The sequence below is a fragment of the Scleropages formosus genome, chromosome 8 (genome assembly GCF_900964775.1).
Source record: "Scleropages formosus chromosome 8, fSclFor1.1, whole genome shotgun sequence".
NCBI lineage: Eukaryota > Metazoa > Chordata > Actinopteri > Osteoglossiformes > Osteoglossidae > Scleropages > Scleropages formosus.
This window is the reverse complement of record NC_041813.1, coordinates 731,609-751,829: the sequence shown is the minus strand read 5'-3', so window position 1 is coordinate 751,829 and position 20,221 is coordinate 731,609. Positions and strand designations below refer to the sequence as shown.

At 46.5% G+C, this 20,221-nt stretch overlaps 1 protein-coding gene across 2 annotated transcripts in view; it reads left to right on the top strand.

The window, feature by feature from the left end:
- Window positions 1–20,221, top strand: part of stk32c (serine/threonine kinase 32C) — a 44,919-nt gene that overhangs the window by 5,705 nt on the left and 18,993 nt on the right. The window contains exon 2 of one of the 2 annotated variants that reach the window (XM_029254029.1): window positions 14,831–14,886. The exons of the other annotated variant lie outside the window; for it this stretch is intronic. Within the exon in view, the coding sequence (XP_029109862.1) occupies window positions 14,831–14,886 (56 nt within the window). The remainder of the gene's footprint in view (window positions 1–14,830; window positions 14,887–20,221) is intronic. 2 annotated transcript variants of the gene reach the window in all.

The window sequence follows — 20,221 nt, the reverse complement described above, 5'->3', positions numbered from 1 at the left end:
TTGCTTTGTCCACAACATGTTTCCATGACCCTCGGTGCTGTTGGTCTTTTTAGGATGAGACCATTTCTTGTTGCGTCATTTCCTGCAAAATGACCTCAAAATTATGTATATGTCTTTGTTTACACAACAGTCTGTATGGCTGTGCTCATGAAGGCATCCTGCTACTTCTGTGACTGAATCTTAAGCCTTTTTTTTTTTTTTTAGAATCACCCTTGTAGATGATATTGACCTGAACAAATCAGTGTGTCATAACTCCATGTACACACACAGTACCTCCAGCCTGTTTCTCACTGTAATCGTTACATTTTATCGTTATTTTGTCCCGTTTTCAGTTATGTGATGATGATGATATTGGGAAGGGATAGGAGCAGAGTACAAATCCTATTTCCATTATTATTTTTTTGCCATTTCTAATGTACTTATGTAAGAGTAGCTGTAGCCAGCAGCGTGTACAGTGTTGTTTCATTTCGTTGCATTGGTGCATCATACCCTATGCTGTGGTTTAAATGTTGCGTGTCAGTTACCCGCATCGTGTTCCGCTGTGATGTTTGTCGGCGTTGACTAAAAAGTTCTGGAGAATTGTCTCAGCCAGCATAGTGAAATCCAGATTTTCGACCAAGGAGTTTCCAGAGCGCTTCCTCAGCCGGGACGGAAACGCTCGAGAGCGGAGCCGCGGCGCCCAGCGCTGGGCAGCTGCCTTCTCTCGGTGCTTTGGGTGGGAAGAGGAAAAACCGTGTTGGGCAGGTGCGCGTGAGTGAGACCGCATGACCGCAGCTCCGTGTTTCCGTTCATAAAATTGCACTCTACACACGAGAAATGATTCGATATGGGCTGGAAGTGATGCAAGCCGACAGCGACTCCTCTCACTTTCCTCTCGCCTCGTCTCCAGGGAGCCTGTACGCAAACAGAAACGGCGTGGCGCCGCACCCCGGGCGCCGTCGATTATGCGTGCGAGCGCTGCAGTCTGCGCCCTCTGCCACGGGGCCGTTTGACGTTTTAATTGTGCCTAGCGGTGCGCCGATAACGCGACGTGGCGGGGAGCCGCCGACGGCAGCCAGGTGGGCGAGATGCCGGGCCTTTGATTAATGGCGGCTTCCTCGGGCAGCGTTGGATGTGCAGCCCCGTTTGTCTTCACTCGCGCCTCTCGAAACTCTTTGGAAGAAACCCCCGAAGGCTGAAAGATAAGTGGATAATTTAAAAAGGAAAAAAAGAAGTGTTAATGAGGAGGATCTTTTTTGTTAAAAAGTGCCACGAGAGGAGAGTTGCAGTAACAGGAAGGCGGGGCAGCGATCGCCGCACTCGTGGCCGTCTGGAGCTTCTCGGGTATCTGCAACGGCGCAAAAGGCACAACCCAGGAAGTGCAAACGCAAGCGCTTGGGAGAACGTGGGCGACACTGCTGTTGTCCTCAGAAGGCTAATAAGAAAAAGTACCTGGCTGTATAATAATTGCACGAAGCTCATCGCCGTCAGTCGCTTTGGGGAAAGGTGTCACCGTAATGAACAAATGTAAATGCAAATGTCAATAATTTGCACCCTGCGGTGGCAGTCTGGCCTTCAGTCTCATTATGCTACAGCATCCGGCTGTGGAGAACAGACACAGTTTAGTTTCTTATTCAGTTCTAGAGTTATTCTCACACAGTGACACAGACCGCTGAACACAGGCACGAGACAAACATATAGTTGGGTATATGCTAAATTACCGTAGTAACCAGCCCGTCGTTACGGTAGAAGTAACCCCACTGGCCACAGAGGAGAGGAACTACAAAAGTCAGGACAGAAAAAAGGTCTCAGGTGCCAGTGGCTTCTCAGCCCTGTGCTCTTGGACTGAACTCGTTGCTCTTGTACACGAGGTAGCGTACAGCGACGGTTCGCTTGTCCTTGTGCAGCGCGTCACTTTGTTTGAGCGGCGCACGCTTAACACGGCTCGGCTCGGCTCGGCTCAGCTCAGCTCAGCTCTGCTCATCACTGGCGCGTCGGAGAGAACGACGGAGCGTAAGCTTCCAAACTCATGTAACGCGTATGAATATACTGTGCTGCGCTCTACTTTACGCTCTTCTCCTTTGGCCACATTTGCTGCACCCAAAGCGATGTGGATTCTACGACTTCATCCGTTCAATTCCGTTAAGTCAAGAACCGCCCTTATTTCCCACAGCGTGTCGCCGCTGTTGGAACGTAACCTGAGCTTCCGCCTTTGCGATTCCATTCAAACTGCAACTTCCGGCTGGAGACCTCTTGAAATGTTCCGTTAAAAACCAGCGACTCGTTCTGTTTATTCTTGCGTGCGTAGTCAAAGGTGCCATGTGGACATACATTATTTATCCTGTTGCATACTTTTCACCTCCGAGATGCTAAAAATAACACAAGATAACGTTTTTCACTGATGCTTTTTCGTCTGTTGAGTTTTTTGTGTCACACTTTTCATGCTTCTGGCTCCGAGTCTCTCTCTCTAAATAGGTTCCGCAGAGCTGTGTGCACTCGGCACTGAATAGTGCTCTGTAGGACGGTGAAACATTATTTTAGTCCCCCAAGCGCAGGCCATTACTTACGTAGGCCTCGGACATCCCCAGAAGCGGGGATGTATTTTGTAGCCTCCGAGTGTGTGAGCTGCTCTCAGGAAAAGAGCTGTGAGCCCAAGTGAGCAGATGAAGAGAAGGAAAGAGCAGTGCTTTGCTGTGATTCGCTCAGTGACGCCTACCTGACGGGGAGGACGAGGGTCCAATTTAAAGCCGTTGTGGGGGTATAAATTGGGGAGCGTTAGGTAGGTCAACAAAGGGTGGGTTTACTGATGAAGTCGGAGATGGTGCTAGTTGCAACGGTGCTGTTTCGGGTGGGGTCTGGGGACAGGAATTGGTGGCAGCTGCTTTAGTGCAGATTGCTGCAGTGTTATAAATGTCAATTTTACTTGAGTATCTAAAAACAAGTGGGGTGTTTTGGCGCAGTGGGTTGGACCACAGTCCTGCTCTCTGGTGGGTCTGGGGTTCGAGTCCCGCTTGGGGTGCCTTGCGGCGGACTGGCGTCCCGTTCCGGGTGCATCCCATCCCCCTCCGGCCCTACACCCTGTGTTACTGGGTAGGCTCTGGTTCTCCGTGACCCTGTAGGGGACAAGCGGTTCTGAAATTATGTGTGTGTGTGTGTGTGTGTGTGTGTGTGTCTAAAAACAAAGGCAACTGGACTTGCTTGAGTTTTCTGGAAGATGTTTCACCACTCATCCAAGTGGCTCCTTCAGAACTGAGCAGTTCTGAAGCAGTTGCTTTGTTTTAGCTTTTTTCTTTTTTTTGTTAGATAGACCGTAACCTGGATAACTGAGAACCTTCACAGACAGTTTTACTTGAGCATGTCCCCATTTTTTCCGGATAAAAGGCACAGCTAGAAGTGAGCTTTGTGGGAATTCCACTGCTTGGCAGGACACCTTGTGTGGCTGTTACTGCTCTTAAAATGCCGTTTCGCATTCCATTCTTTTTCTCTTGCATAGCCCGAATGAGCTCATCAAGGGCAAATCACTGTAGTATCTTCACTCCGAAGAGCCACGTTAAGTAGGAATTGTCCCATCGTCTATAATTAGCGCAGAGCTCTTCGCTTGGAACGTTTCGCCATGTGAGAAAGTACAGGCTGTCAGCTCAGCACATGGTAAATGGGGAAACAAGGCTTTACTTGAGCTCTGATATAAAGTACCCTTTAAAAACAGGCAGCTTTCAGAATCAGCAGCGCTGTCTTAATAAGAGACGTCGGTGAGAAGCGCTTCGTTTTCCTCCACGCACTTTGTGTGATTGCAAGGAGAGCCCTGCTTTACCGACTTGTTGTATCCTCTTCGCAGCTCTTCAGGCACACGTTCCAGTCCGCGTCACCGAGCTGCATCACGTGCTGGAAGTACACCTTTTACACGTTCGGTTTGCGCAGGCTGCGTTGCCATTGTTACACGTGTGACACGTGTGACATGTGGAGAAAAAGCTGAGCGTGAAGGACGGGGAAGCGGTAGACCCAGCGTGAGCAATAGCGTACTGTAGGGATGCGGTGATGCGCTGCCTCGTTTCGCTTCGAAATCACTGCACACAAACGTGCGAGCAAGGCCTTCTTGGAAAACGTATTCTGCGGAGTAAGCGATGGTGGCGTCCCGCCTGCACCGTTTGCGCTCGCCGCTCACGAGACGGGTTACCGACGCCGAGTCCGCAGCGGGAGACTTTTCGCCGGGTGACGGCGGCGCAACGAGTCCAAAATGCGCTCCAAGAGGAAGTCAAGCGAGACCACTTGGCTGCGTCCCCGAGATGTGCGTGAAGGGAGCGCTAAAAAAGCGCAGCTTATTCCGAACGGCGTGCGCGCAGTAGGTATCGCAGCACGAGAAGACGTGCGGTTCGGTCGCTTCCGTCTCTCGCTCCGCATCGAGCCGCATTCCTTCATTGTTTAACAAGACGCCGTACGACGGTGAGGAAGCACAGCGGTGATATGCAAACACGAAGAGAGCTCCCGCATCATCAGGTGCCAGGGCGGACAAGTTAGCGTCCTACATGAGTTGAGCGACGCAGAGCTCTGCAGGTGGGTCACACGTCATGTTTTACAACATGCGTTGAGCCTTTCGTTCTTCCAAAATGACAGACGAGAAGGAACCCGGAAGGAGAATTGTCGCGCAATTAAACGAACGCGAAGGCAGCGTTGCGCAATTTCCAAGAAGGTGACACCGAGCGCATATTTAGTGTCCGTTAGAGAGGGTTCTGAGCCCGTGAACTAACGGTAATTGCGTATTATGCTTCCTGTCGTCAATAACGGAGAGACTTCTTTGGTCTTAATACTTGGGCTTTATGGATAGTATCTGAAAGCTGTTCAGTGGAATTCCATCCGTACCCTGTCACTTTACAAGAAATCTTATAAAATTTCACACGTTCATCAGCGCTTTCAGTATAAAGGACTCCGTGTATGTTACTGCATGTTGCCATGTGTACTGTTGAGGAGGATGGGCGAGTAGAGTTGGGGTTAGGGTTACGTTCAGGTTATGTGATGAGGAAAGGTAAAAATCACGGTTCGCTTTCAGCTTTGCGATCTTGCCTTCCTTAGGTATGGAAATGGTTTACGAGGCGAGGGCGTGCGTGCGGACCCCTCATTTATCCTGCTTAAGTATTTCTGTCTCCTTTCTCATGGGACTGGAGAGTCTTCCCGATCTGTCAGGGACCAAATGTAGGCTACACTCCCCTCCCTTTTTCTTCTGCCTTCCACAGTTTGCCCGTTTTACCCCGTTACTTACATCTTCCCGGTGGCACGAAGACAGACGAGGCCTCGCCGCGTCTCGGTGCCGCGGCTGCCGGGGAGACCGGACCGGAGCGCGACTTGCGCACATTTCTGTACGCGCGCGCTCGGTGGAGCGATCCATCACTGCCACTGCTGCTAGTACGGCATCGTTCTGCATTACCCTATATAAGTGTCCATTTCTTCGTAGCCACAGTTACCGCATTTCCTCCCTGTCTTTCTCTTGTCACTCTGTGGCACACAGGTACATTACTTTTACCTCTGTGTGTTTCTCCAAGGTAAGAGTAGCTTCCGCCCGCTCGTCAACATTTCTCTTTTTTCAAATTCAGAACCTTTTTTTTTTTTTTTTATACACGCACACCTTACTTTCTCAGTCTTTTGCATGAAGTAAATACAAATGTATAAAATGTGTGAAAAGTTACACAGAGGGACTTAAGCCCCATTTGTTACACTAGCACTTCCAGCCATGGAGAAATGTGAGATTAATTATGCTTTTGAACATTTTACGACATAAATGCAGTCCACCAAAATGTACAGATTTTCTCGGAAGGAAGGAAAAGCACAGCTAACACCGACAAGCAGAGCGCTAACGAAGCCAAATATTCATTTCAGCTTTTGCGAATGGAGATGCGGAGCAGTTCCAGACGGTTGCCTTTTCGCTGAGGAACGTCCACTCACTGGCCGTTTTATTAGGTACACCATTCTAGTGCCGGCTTCGATCCTCTTTTGCGTGCGGAGCAGCACGGATTGAGGGACGGCCGGGGGACGGAGCGAAGCGAAGCACCCCGGTTACGGTGGCTGCCGTTGGATCCGCTGCTTTCTGCACGTTTCTTCGGCAGCACATCCTTTCTGCCGACGCCATGTTCCGTCTCGGCCCCAAGACGCTCTCCGCTCCTCACTAAAAGCGTACGTCGTCTTCTGCTCTCAACAAGCCGGATTCGCAGCGTCTGCAGCTTTTACATCACGGGCTCCACGCAGTGCACGTAGATGGAGCTCCGTTTCCATTTCCACTCATTATTTCGCACGCAGGACGAGTCGCACAGCCCCTCTCTACGGGGCACATCTTCGGTGGTACGAGCCTTAGAATAAACGAGAAGGGAATTTGTGTGTCCGTAAAACATTTGTCCTGCACATTATTAGCAGATGGGTGTCGCCAGGGAAGTTTATTTACTGCAGAGCAGTGATAGATAAACATGTACTGCTTTGCCCCATTGTGCACTCATCCTGTACGTTCAGTAAAGCCACTTTCTTAAATTAACTGCACATCTGAAAAATACATAAAAACAGACCTGGAACATGGAGCAAAAGTGTATACGTTTCCATTAACATTGGTTCCATTTAATTTAATAACGGCTTAATCATTAATCTTCATTTACAAGTAATGTTAAACAAGTTACCAAGGTGATTTATCGAGATCCAGTCTAGATTTACAGATGCCACGTTTCACTGAATTGAACATATTGCACTTAATGCAAAAAATCTTTGAAACTATAATGCACAATTAAAACCCACATTAATAACACAATATTCAAGTCAATTTGATGAAAAAATGAATGATTAAATAAAGCTTAATATCTTAAGCAGTGTGCAGCACCACCCGAAATGAGTACTCCTTAGCTGACACCTTTGTCTACGGTGACTTGAAACGTGTGCATTACTGCAATATATTTCTGTTTACGTGTACAAATATTAAATAGGTTTTGATCAGGAAGTGAATTAATTTTAAAAATATGGCTGAATCAAGAGTGAAAAGCAAGCTTTGAGCATCGTCGTTAAATTATTTAAGTGTGTAAATGTTGCCTGCTCGCTGCGTTTGAGTTTACGGTGCAGCTTCTCCACTGAAATGTGTCTTTTACATCCGTGTGCAGAACTTCTGGCTAACGATGAGATGAGCGCCGACTCTCCCCGGAGAGCCCTGTACGCGCCTACTTTCACTGTGCAAATCCAGTTCTCTTTTAACAAGTATATAATATTTACATTTCCCTTCATTTCACTGCCTGGGTCCTGCCTGTATTTCCAAGCTTCTATGACATTGTGTTTGAAAATAAGATGTTTTCCTTCCCTGTGAGGGAAAGTAAAGTATCCAGTACCGATGCCGAGCACATTCGTGCAGATGCAAGGTTTGGGAATGAGCAGCTTGTTTCTGGAGGCTCTTTGGATGAGATACTTTTTTACTGTTTAACTCGCACAATATTTCTGTTATTCTTTTCATGCCGGAGTGGAATTTCTGTGCCTTAGTAGTTTACAGCTTCACGGGGTGGGAGAGATGATAGTGATAATCAGCAGTGTCAATGTAATAAGCGAGAAGAAAAGGGCAAGAAGAGCGAGGCCAACAGAGACACTGTAGACTATTTTAAGGGCCAGCAGGGCTTTTTTTTTTCCAATCCAGTGTACTTCCATCCATCAGTTTATATTACAATCTGCTTGTCTCGCTGAGAGTTAGGACTCCAAATTTAGATTAGCCAAAATCTCTCCTTATGGCCGTCATGCCAAAGTATTTTCCGTGCTGTGTGCGTGAAGGGATTCATTCGTACCCTCCTCCTACCTACAGGACTGAGAGCTGAACGCAGGGCCTTTTTGGGCCGTTTCCTTCCGTGAACCAAAACGGGACGCTTCACTCACATTAACATGTACATGTTTTAATTTGTCAGGTGTTTTTCTCCAAAGCGACACACAGCTCGGTAAAGAGATGTGCATTTCAAATTTCACTACATGACACTGTGCGTTTACATCTCTATCCACTTATTCTGTGTAGCCAAGAAGAGGTCACCGTAGACGTGTGAAGGCAATAAACAAGTGAACGAAAGAAGCCCGGCAGGCCACCTTCATAATTTGTTTATTTTAGTCCTTTTCACTCGAACAAGAAATAACCAGACTTTGTAATGTCACTGAGAAACTATTGGTTGCTTGCGGCATAAAAACAATGTCTATGAAACACGTCATTTTTAATACGTTGGCAAACATTTTATTACCAGTACGATGATTTGGAAGAGGGCTGCAGCTACGGGACTCAGCTGACTAACTAGCACTGGGTCATGCCAGGAAAGGAAAAAAACAAACTTTCTGATTTCAAAGAACATTGCTGTGTATTTTAAACACTGTTCTTCACTGAGGCCTCCATTCTCATGATGTGAAGCACATCCATTAAGCCCATCCATCGCCATCAGTAAGCACTTGTTCGGTGCAGGGCTGCAGTTTTCACCGAGTCCAATTTATTAAAATTGACGGTCAGCACAAAGGTGCAGTTTAGAGATTTCTATTGTTCTCATCTTGGGGTTAAAACATTGCTCTTGGTAACCCTGCACAGAGCTCCTGAATTTCAGAGGAGGCTGTGAATAACAGACGAAGGACATGGGAGATGGGTTGCCGGACAACGCGCGGTCACACGGAGAGCGGGTTCCAAGGACACTGAGCAACGACACTCTGCAAGGTTCTTCTACAAGGTTCTTCTTCTAGCGCCCGCGTCACGTTAAAGGCGGTTCGACTCCAGAGCAGATATGAGGCGTGCAGGAGAAGCTGCTAGAACTCAGGGCAGCGGGACCCGTGACGTTCTCCAGCGGTAGTGCGATAGCATTTCGTCTTGCACGGTTACAAGCCTGGAATCCGTGGTTCTTTCTTCAGCGTATCTAGAGGCCGTCAAAATATAGCACAGTAACGCAACACAACTAGAACAATTTGTTTTCGCTGCTTCGCACCCAGGTCTCCTTCTCGTGGAACTTGCGATTGCAGTATTTTCAGCTGTTGCCGCATGCGAGACGGACGACGCTTCTCCGTTCCCTGCTCCTGCGATTAGATGCCTCTTGTGATGAAACTCTAGGGATTCTCAATTTTCCCAGGTCTTCTTGCTCGCGTTTCTTTGCGGCAAGATTTCAGATTTCGCCTCTCAGCTGTAACCTCAGCTGTACTGATAGCGCTGTAGTACATTTGTCCTGTCAGCGGTTGCGAGGTCTCTGTCGGTCACCTTACGCTCTGGACGGTCCTCTTTTTTTTTTTTTTAAAAAAAGAGGAACTCGTTACCACTTTCCCATCAAATTAATTTTTACCGAGTCATCCTTTTTCCTCTAAATAATGATCTGTTATCTTATTGCTGCCTTTCTGCCTCCGGGTACAGTTTTTGTAAAAGGATGTAGAACCTACGCTCAAAAGACACGTAAACATACTGTATCTGCTACCAACGGTGTCAAGTAACGAACGCTAAGAGGTAAAGCGCCGACCTGTGGAACTAAACTCGAACAGGTGCCATAGCGAACTGTAGACCTGAAGCAAGAAGCATGTTGAAGCTGCGGTTTTCCTCTTTCGGTAAACAAAGCAACACCCCCGAGGTGTAGAGCACTCGCAGGGTGCTTTCATTTCACTCGCATGTCATTTCTGTCCAGCTGCTCTCATACAGACATTACTCTGGGAGACCAGAGGTATGAAAACTTGTTGACTGGTGCCGTCCTAAGTAGGCTGCATGAAGCGCTAACGTACGTCTCATTCGTACCTTCTCACCTTCTTGTGGCAGTAAGCGCGAGTGAAAATATGCGCTGGTGAACAGCGAGTGGCCGAGGGGCTGCCTGAGGGTCAGTGGCCCCGGGTTCAGATGGATAACTGCCGATGTTTTCTCAGCGCACCACCGTCACACCGCATAGTGCAGGGCAGCCTCGACCTCCAAGCGGCCACCTCTTCAGAGAATTTCAGTGCTTTTGTAGCCATGAGATCACCGCCTGCATTCTCATTGATCCTGTCTGCAAACTTGTCGCCTTGCAAAATGTACATTCCAGACGATGGCACATCTGCAGTGTTGATGCCTCCTCTTGTTTGTTGCTCCTTACCATACATTATTACACAGTGCTCAATGCAATGTTGGTGTCCTGTAGACCTCAGGACTCCATCTGTGTTGCACAAAAGCACGTTCTGCACCAGCACTTTAGTCAGAGTATGAACCCAGTGAAATACTTTTGGGACATCGTTTCATATTAATATACCTGTACAGTCAGGTATAGTAACAAACTGTTTTTTTGTGCAACATGCTGACACCCTAAGCTTACCAGTCCATCACATGGTAGCCACACACAGTGACTCACTCCATCACTCACTAAGGGCAATTTAGGGTGACCAATTCAGCTGAACTACTTGTCTTTGGACTGTGGGAGGAAACCTGAGCACCTGGAAGAAACCCACACAGACGGTGGGAGAACATGAAAACGCCACACAGGCCGAGCGGCGATCAAACACGTCCTCTCACACCTGCTGGGCACTGAGACACAGCAGCGCTACCCGCTGAGCCACCGTTTTCCGGTACGAAAATACAGCATCTACCCCGTCTCTGACGGAAGGTACCTTCCCCAAAACAGAGGTAGAAATCCCACCTTTGGCACGTAGAAACCATGTTTAGAAGGAACAGAAAGCAGCCATGGGCTCGTTGCCAGTCAGTGGGCACGGGGTCGATATGGACACCTTTGCCTTGACTGACCTGGAGAGCCCAGCACTTCCTGCTGTTAGCAGCTCTTTCACACCCAACTTTTCAGAAGCTCCACATTAATTTACATGGAGGAGAAAAGCTGTAAAACACACCAATTGGAAGTGCTTATGAAAGACACGGGCTTTGCTGCTCTCATTGCCTGTATTGTCGACCTGCTGTTCAGTTCAACACTCGTCACACACAGTAAGCGTCCTTTAGCACAGTAAAGCACAGCATCCGTAGTTTTAAAGTTTTCCACGGAGGATAACCTTCAAAAGCTCATCAACAACAACACTGTGGGCTGAATGTCTGAATGGTGTCGTTCAGGTTACACGTATCAGGGTCGGTGTCAGTGTCGTAGCGCCACCAGCCCTTTATCTCACTGACTGTGAAGCTCAGGCCCTGGGTTCTGTTCTGATAAGTGAAATATTATAAATAACCCAAACGCAAATAGCTCCGGAACAGAACAAAGAACAAATTTATAAAATTCTCCCACAACGCTGGAAATTGAAAACCCAAAGTATTCACCTTACAGATTATATTGAACAATACACCAATAGCCCCACAAATAAAATGAAATAAAAAAATGTACAACAAGTACTTAGATTTTATGAACAAATAACCTCACAGTTACACCTTCGCAAACAGCCTGTAGAAGTTTAATAAGGAACACTCGTAAACACAACACTCCGGAGCGTTAAACGAACTTCACGTAAATCGCCCCACGTTACAGGCCGCATCGCTCTCGTGAGGGAGGGGGGGAAAAAAAAAAAAAAAAAACCGCAGTTTACCTTATCTGCTGTCCACACAACCACCAGGAAACGGTCAGGACCATCCACTCGCGTTTCTGCAGCACACGAAACCTCGATCGAGGCCCGAAGAGGAAGTGGGTGCGGTGCCAGGAGCACAAAGTGCCATCGGGGTCTCCTCCTCCCCCTCCGTAACCGGGTCAGCTTGACATAATGGGTGGAAAACTCACAGTTTCCAGACACAATTTGCCTCGTTGGACACAACCGAGTACAAACATGGAAGCGTATCTCCAACTTTCCAAACAAAACACATCAAAATAAATTTATATACTCTCTTTTCGGTTGTTTTTAGAGCAACCAGAAAGTACCATCAGCTTACACTAAAAGCAAAACTGACAACATCATATGTAGGTTTCCAGCTTACTTAACACCCCCCCGGCAAACACAAACACCCCATCATTTCCCCCAGAAGTGCCCCCAGTGGTTGCACACTTATGTTTCACATTTTTCCCATAATGCAACTGTTTACAATAAGCGCATCCTCACTCGAACACCAGTCACACAGGTCCTTACAGTATTATTATTTGAACACATAACTTGTGCTTTGAGACGACACAGTCTTCTGTTTGGGCTCTTCATGCCAGGTCTTATTGGCTAAAGAGCACTGGCATTGATCTCAGCTTTGTGGGGGACCCATTGTGTTTTCCAGAATGTTCTGATGGTGTGGATCGTAAAGCCACTGCGTGAAACCCTGCCCAGTTCCGGCAGAGCAGCAGGAAACAGCAGTGGAGAAGGAATAATTATAAGATTTGGGGGTAACAAAAGCATTATAGCAGCGGGGCACAGCGGCGCAGCGGTGCAGCGGGTTCGGCCGGGTGCTGCTCTGTGGTGGGTGTGGGGTTCGAGTCCTGCTTGGGGTGTCTCGCGATGTCAGCGCTTAAAGTGAGGACTCACACAAGGGCCAACAGGCAGGTCATGCTGTATGTTTACTCTGCCAAACTGGACTTCAGAGCTGCCAGAAAAAACAATAAGTAAACTGCACCCGGAAAAAAGTAACTGGAGTAATTTCTGCTTTAAGCTGCATGTTTGGTCTGAGCTGCACGGTTTTAGGTACGATCTGAGGTTCCTCCTAATGAGCGAAGCAAAATGCTGCTCCCCCTCTCTAGCCTTTTTTTCTCCCAATGTGAATTAAATACAATAGAGTGAGATTTCTTAGGTCATCCTGTAAAAACAAGTGATGATCATGCAGATGGAACCGAAAGTACTTTCTAGAATACCGTCATCGGCAAGTTTTCGGGAAAGACAAAGATGAAGCGCTGTCACTGATGTAGCGGCCGCACTCAGCTCTGTTCTGTGGGAACAGCTCATAACCGCTGTGTAGCGTTGAATATCGTTATGGTGGTGAATATTGCGCCGCTCTCATCGCGACTTCATAAAAGCCGTTTTAACGTGAATTGAACGGAGACATTTTGAAACCCTGCTGGTTTTGTGGATGCTCCTTTGTTGGATTCTTGCGTAAATATTTACGTTCTCTGGCCTCACGTAACGGGATCCTGTAGAACAAAGAAACACAAAAACAGCTTATGAAAATATGTATATATCCTGCTTTCATTCAGTGGGCTCCTTATTCGTTACAATGACATTTCTGCCCGTTACACAGTTACCTGGAATGAGTGTTTTATTCTGTATAAGGACAGCCTGCTTTGTGTCTCAATCCCCAAAGGTTTTTTTTTTTTCCTTTTTCCCTCAGGGATTTTAAACCGGCTGTATTCTTGCTAGATCTACTTACTGCATTAAATTACCCTGGAAACAATGATCACTGATGTACAAGCAGGGCTCGGATGGTGCCGGCTGAGCTCTTTTCTTTTCATTTAGGCTCTGGAAATGAACAAGTATTCCTACAAGGACTTTCGTACCGCGGTCACACTTCCGCATCGCGACCAACTACTGTATAAAATTCCTAGTCCGTGTCACGCTGACAGTCTCAAGCAGCCACAAGCACCGATCCGGAGAAATATAAACGTCAAGTGCGACAGCAGACCCCGCGTTCTTAGTTATTAACCGCTTTAGCCGACTTTAGCTCTTCTCCACGGTCACTTGGAGTACTGAGATAATTGCAGTTATATACCCATTTAGACAGGAGGATCATTTTTGCTGAAGGAATTGTAGCGAAGCACTTTGCACTCCACTTGCACTCCAGACCTCCGTGACCCTGCATTAGATTAGTGGTTACTGATAATGAATTAATTAAAATTTAACATTAAAATTTTCAATTTTATATTAGAAAATTCTATATATATTATATATAAAATAATTGTAAAATTTGAATTAATTTAAGGTCACCTATCATTATTTATAACACTAGGCAGCTACAGTATTATAAAGTACTATATATGCAGCAGGGGTGCGGTGATGCAGGAGGTTTGGCCCGTGGCTGCTCTCTGGTGGGTCTGGGGTTTGAGTCCCACTTGGATCGCTCTGTGACGGACTGGCGTCCCGTCCTGGGTGCGTCCCCTCCCCCTCCGGCCTTACGCCCTGAGTTGCCGGGGTAGGCTCCGGTTCCTTGCGACCCCGTATGGGACAAGCGGTTCCGAAAATGTGTGTGTGTGTATTTAGCAGACGCTTTTCTCCTAAGCAACTTCCAATGAACTCTATGTAGTGTTACCAGCCCACACTTTAGGTGACTTACGCTGCTAGTTCTGAACACTACTTACAACGGGTCACTCATCCGTAGACCGGTGACACACGCTCTCTCTGCGTATCACTCGCACACGATGGCTGACTTGGAGTGACCAATCCGCACTGTGGTAGTAAAGTGAGAGAACGGGCAATGGTACTCGTGTGTACAGTATGTACGGTATGTTGCTGCGGTGAAGGAGCTTCACGTATTTAAGTGCAAAATTGCGCAGAACACTTGGTGTGCCGTCATATGCGCAGCTCTTCTGAAAATTATGAAGGCATCCATGCAAATAGTTGGTGCACAATATTTGCCGTTTTCCACCGGAAGGTAATCGGAACACCCTTTTTCCCATAATGAAACTGTAAAATGAGTTATCCACAGGATCGGTGCCTGAAACACCCATTAGGGCACATTTGTGGTGTGCGGCAGCCTAACGAAGAAGTTGTGGTGCTCGAAAAGGGAAAAGAAGGAATGTGTCTCGTGTCTCCTGCGAGGAAGCGAACGTGCGGTGAGGAGGGAGGAGGCGGTGGAAGGACGCGGTGGAAGGACGGGGGTTGAGCCGGTCTTCCCCTGGGCAGGGCCGGGGGCGGCTGGCTATTTCTTTTCGAGGTTCATGCCGAGGGCCGGGCCGCTGCCGTGCGGACACAAATCGCTGATGTTTAGGCTGCGGCGTGAGCTTCATTTGGCTCTTTCTGATTGTTCCCCTCTTTTGTCTTTTCGCAGTGAATTTTGACCATTTCCAAATACTTCGTGCCATTGGAAAAGGGAGCTTTGGGAAGGTAAGTTCTCACGGGTCCTCACCTCCCCCTTTTCTTGTCGTTTATGTAAATGCGGTGTCGTGGGACGCAGCGTTGGCTCGGAATGATTTCTGAATCTTTGAAACGCTTGAGCGGCACCACCGGGGACCCAGAGCTCCTGGGCAATTTGATAACTCTGACTGCGTCACACACTCACTATCTTTAACAAGTAAGCAGAGCGACTTCCTAAAATGGGCTGCAAGTAATTACATTTAACTTTTAATTAACGTCAACTACCATTACCGCAGTCGTCACATTAATTTAAATACAGTTTGTTTCTTCACGCCAGCTGGGATATGAGAAAATTTAAGGGCTAAATTTTGCTTTAGGCTCATCTGTGTGAATAATTGTAAAATTGCTCATTGCACGTACAGTATATGTGTTTGTTTTGCTGGGACCCTCGGTGGGGCTCCAAGAACGCTGTACAGACAGTTATGTAAGAGTTGGCTGATACACCAATGCTCACTCGCTGTTGCCGCTGGACTGCTTTGAATTGACGAAATATCCAAAATGTAAAATTTCCCTTCAACGTTAGTGCGTCTTCCATCAAGATCCATGCTGACAAGTTGCAAGGTATGGAGAAGTGAGAATGAAATGGTTTCAAACTGCTTTCAAACTGCTTTCCTTTGGGTTCTTTTGGTTTCTTTTTGATTTTGTCAAAGAATTGCCTATTGAGAACAATTGTACTTAAATGACAATTATTCATGCTATGAAAATAAGAAAAAGTATTAATTTTATTTATTTATTTTGTGTAATAGGCCATAAATTAAGAATAACAGAAAACTTGGATACTTGCAATGAATTTTTTGCCATCATAATATGTTCTGTGAGATGAGGTGTCTGAACAGTTGGGTAAAAGATGGCAGGGATTTTGGCAGGATGATTGTAAGAGTTTATCTTACATTTGCATGTGAAAAGTTATGAGTAAACCTGGCTCATCATCATTTTGTCGGAATATTTTGCCATTGTTGGAACATTCTCTCAAATAACATCTTTCAGAAATCATAGTATGAGCTGCCGCAGAATATATTACCATCCAAATGTATGCTAATTTCAATCATTACTTCCTTATTTCTGCTCAGCTGGCCTGAGCTTTTTCACATTAAACTCGTCTGTAAACTAGTCCTAATTCCTCAGGTCAGACGTTGGAAGCAGTCCATGGTTATGTGGGTTTTGTTCAAACGGCCCACCTTCAGTGAACTATTATTACCTGTTTTCAGCAGTGTACTCAGTACCTCTGCTGTTCACCTGTTACTACAGTAAGGCGAGAAGTGCTCTCTTAGCCCAACCAGTCATTGTTCTCATGCACTTTCCTGGTCAGTCGTATGAACTTAGCCATGGATCGCTCTCAGAGTGATATGAGAGATTTTTTGCCGCAGAAGAGCTTCGTAGCGAGGAGATATATTCCTCTGCAGCGTACAAGCAGACATGTGCGGTACCCCCCGGATTGTACTGCGGTACAGTCCAGTCAGCGGACCGAGACGGAGCTGGAAGGATTGGCAGGAGGACGTATCGCGTGTGGGCATGCAGGGTCTCCGATCTCTTCCTCTGTATTACCGGCAGCTCGCAGGAGATGAGATTTCGAGAAGCGGAGCCCGAGGTCCTCAGATTCTGCTCCTTCCTTTATCGTTTTAGCAGAGTCTCAGAATAAGCGCTCAAGCGGGAGAAGGGAATTTCAGCTGAAGCACGATGACATGTTTGCAACCTCCCGAGGTGAAGAGGCGCAAAGGCCGATTAGAGCTCTCTGTCCGCATAACGCAATGTATGTAAAACGAATCAGAAAGGGGCAGCACTCGTATTGCACTGTCCACAGACCTTTATAATGTCACGCATGACGGAGTTCTAGAAGAATGTGTGATTCGGAAATTGTGACCAGCAGAGGACTAAAAAGAGCACATCAGATCAGTGCGGTTTGCACGTTAAGCTGGACCTGCACCGTGTGGCATCGGTCCTTGTCGTTTAAGCAAAACCCTCACCGATTGTGTTTGGGAGACGGGGACGCTGGAACATTGAAACCGGCAAGTAGCTCTTCACGAATACATCTATCCACAGGCAGAAATAGCTTCTTGAGGACAAGCAGGCTGCCATGCTGGAGGACACGACAAACGATGCGCTGGGCAGCTCCAGGGCATCCTTGGTACACTTGGAGGAGCCGCCCTAATATCTGTCCAAGAGCTGTCCAAGTCGCGCGCTCCTTCCATGGAAACAGTGGTAGGAGGCCGTTTGTGCTCCGCAGTTGGTTCAGCGGAAGGAGGAAGAGCCAACCAGCAGAGGGTTCCAGAAGCCTTGGCTTAGTGCTAAATATAAAAAGAATCTCTAAATCAGGGTGAAAAGGACCACGGTGGAGAGATCTAAACATGGTCCACTGAATTTTGTCGTCCTCTGAGGTCACGCCGGAGTACTTATCGCAGAGATTGAGCTTCTGAGCTTGGGAAGCCCGAGTCCTGCCCTACGCTGCTTTAATAACGCGAGTTCCTTGGGGGGAAGAGAGCGACTCTACGCAGCGGAGACTTCGTTCCTTCTGCTGCACAGCTTTTAGCTGGACGCTTCTTTTCGTCTCACAGGTCCGCCTCTTAAACCCATCGATCCTGAATGCAGGACACACTCATTTCATGTCATTTGCTCCCATGTTTTGAATTTCAGGAACCCATTTAGGTGTTGTTGTGTGTAGCTGCACAGTGGAGCACATGGCAAAGGTGTGAAGAAGGTGAGATTGCCCTTTTCCGACTGTTAAATGAACACGTTGCGCAATGTTTACAGCAGTTCTCCTTTCAAGAGGCCTTTTCCCAGCCTGGGATTCAAGGTCTTTGCTCAGACATGTTGTTAAAAATCGCTTTGAGAGATACTGCTACTGAAAATAACGCTCAGGTACTGGCTTGAGTTTCCTATTTTGTTATCGGAATTGTGATTATCCTGAAATCTTTAGGTACTGCTAACATTGCTTTTTATGAAATTGCTTTTGAATCTTGGCTTTGAAAATTGATATGTATTGCAGGCCTGAAACGTTTTAAAACATTGTAATTTTTGTGAGCTTTTAGAAAAAGTGCTTTCTTTAAACAAACTCTGTTCCGCCATTATACTGTAGCTTAAATTGTTAAGAAACGGGGTTTTATTAGGTTCTTCTTCTTGAAGCGGTCGGTAACATGGTGGTTCGAACTGCTGCCTTTGGGCTCAGAAGATCCAGGCTTAAACCTCACGCCCTGCTGTAGTGCCTTGAACAAGGTTGCACTGCTCCAGTTAAAATTATACAGCATTAGAAATGGGTGAATTTCTAGAAGTTGCTTCAGAGAAACGTGAGATGAAAAAATGTTAATGTGCCCTTTCTCCTGAAGAGCAAGACAAGGAAGAGTGTAAATAAAGAATAATATGTTTATTATGGGCAGTTGAGAGTCTGAGTCACCTGTTACCGGCCTAACTGTTCTCATGAAGCCACGTGTCCCCTTGTTACTTTCCTCTTCATTCCAGAAGGCGTGGAAGCGGAAATGTCCTGGTATTGTATGTCACGTTTGTGAGAGCTGGAGGAAAGCTCACCAGCCCCCCGTTATTGCAGTCCTCCCGAGATACGGACGTAACCATAATCAGCGTTTGCAGACACTTGCAGAGGTTTTAGCAGTGATTCATTCTGTTTATTGCACAGCTGACGATGTACTGTGTGAAATCCCTGCTACTTTCAGTTGGTAAAACCTCTTGAACCGGTACGTTTCGAACCTTTAGGTGACTGTTTGCTGCCATGTAATATAATTGGTACAGTTTTGTGGTAATTAATGAGCCGTTCCTAGTACAAAAGGAGCATAAGAATAGCTCATTACGTGTGCACTGTTTCTCTTTAGCGGTTGACTATTGCGGTACCGTGTTGAAAACAGCATCGTTGTCTCCTCGGATGCACAAACACCCACTTCCACTTCACTTGAGACTTTTCCCGAGCCTCAGTTTTCCGGTCTCTTCCACACCGGGTTGGACGTGCAGCGACTCTGTCGAAGGTACTTGGGCCGTGTTCAGAGCGCAGACGGTAAGCATCTGCAGGAGAGCATCCGGAATGAAAATGTGCCTTTAAAAGGTCAGGGGTCAGTTATAAAACATGTGGCCTTTTACACGTGAATATGAGAGACACACTGTGACGTTGCATTATCACTTCGCCTCACTGGACTTTCAGAGGACTTTTTTAAATAGGGACGTTTGTAATGTTTTGCACTATAATTAGAATTTTTATAGCAATGGAAAAACAGCAGTAATAATAGTAGTTATGTGTGGTATGGTTAATGCATACTTCTTTTACAGCTTTAGTCCTGTATTTTTACTGAATAAAATATTCTGCAAGTAGAAAAGGAAAATAAATGACTTTTTTTGCATTGAGTTATATGTAAATGTAGCAAAAAAAAATGTGTAGGTAGCAACACATTTCTGGATACGAGAAAATTAATCAGCTGCCCTCTATTATTTACTGGGTTAATGTCACATCGTTTTTTGCTGCTAGTAACAAACTATGACTCACGCTCTTGTAAATAGTGAAGCTAAATAAAAGAAAAAAACAAATCGTATATAAATGAATGTAATTTACCTCTTGCCGGAAGTGTGATGGAAACTAGCCTTGGAAAGACATACTTTCCCAAACGTCATGACCTGCCCTTTCCCGACTGCGATGCTCTTCCGAGAAAAACGACTACGACATCAGTCGCCTCACCTGTCCTGTACGCGTCGCCAGTCTCTTCCGGTCGCTGTGCCTCGGAGCTGCTTGGCTGCACACCCTCTTCTCCTTCATTGACCACTCTGTTACCGCTTTGACAGGCTTTCTGCAAATCCCCCAGCATGATGCTCATTAACACTGGTACATGGACCGTGATGCATCTTGCCTTTCCAGTAGATACCCAAGTCCCTTGTTTTACGTCAATAATTCTAGAAGAAAATCGTTGGACAGCTGGTGTTCATCATGAATATTTAATAATGTGCTATATGCTACAAGATCACAATGCTTTGGACTGAGTGCTCCATTAGTAGCTTCTGGATATCCATTCAAAACGAATTAAGCTGATTTTGGTAGCGTTGCACACCGAAAAGCAATGCCCAAGGAAGATCAATTGGCTGTTATCCTCACGGCCGCCCGCTTGGACCTTTCGTTTAATCCGTTCCATTCTGCTTCCCTGTCCAAAGCCTGTTCCGTCAAACGTACTTTTCATATGCTAATATATCCAAAAAATGAAACTGAAAAAAAATGTTTTGAAACTGAGTTTTGTTTCGGATGCTCCTCTTCAAAGTGCGTCTCCAAGTGAGTGGAACATTTAAGGTAATTGCACTGAGTCGACATTTTCCCCATCGACAA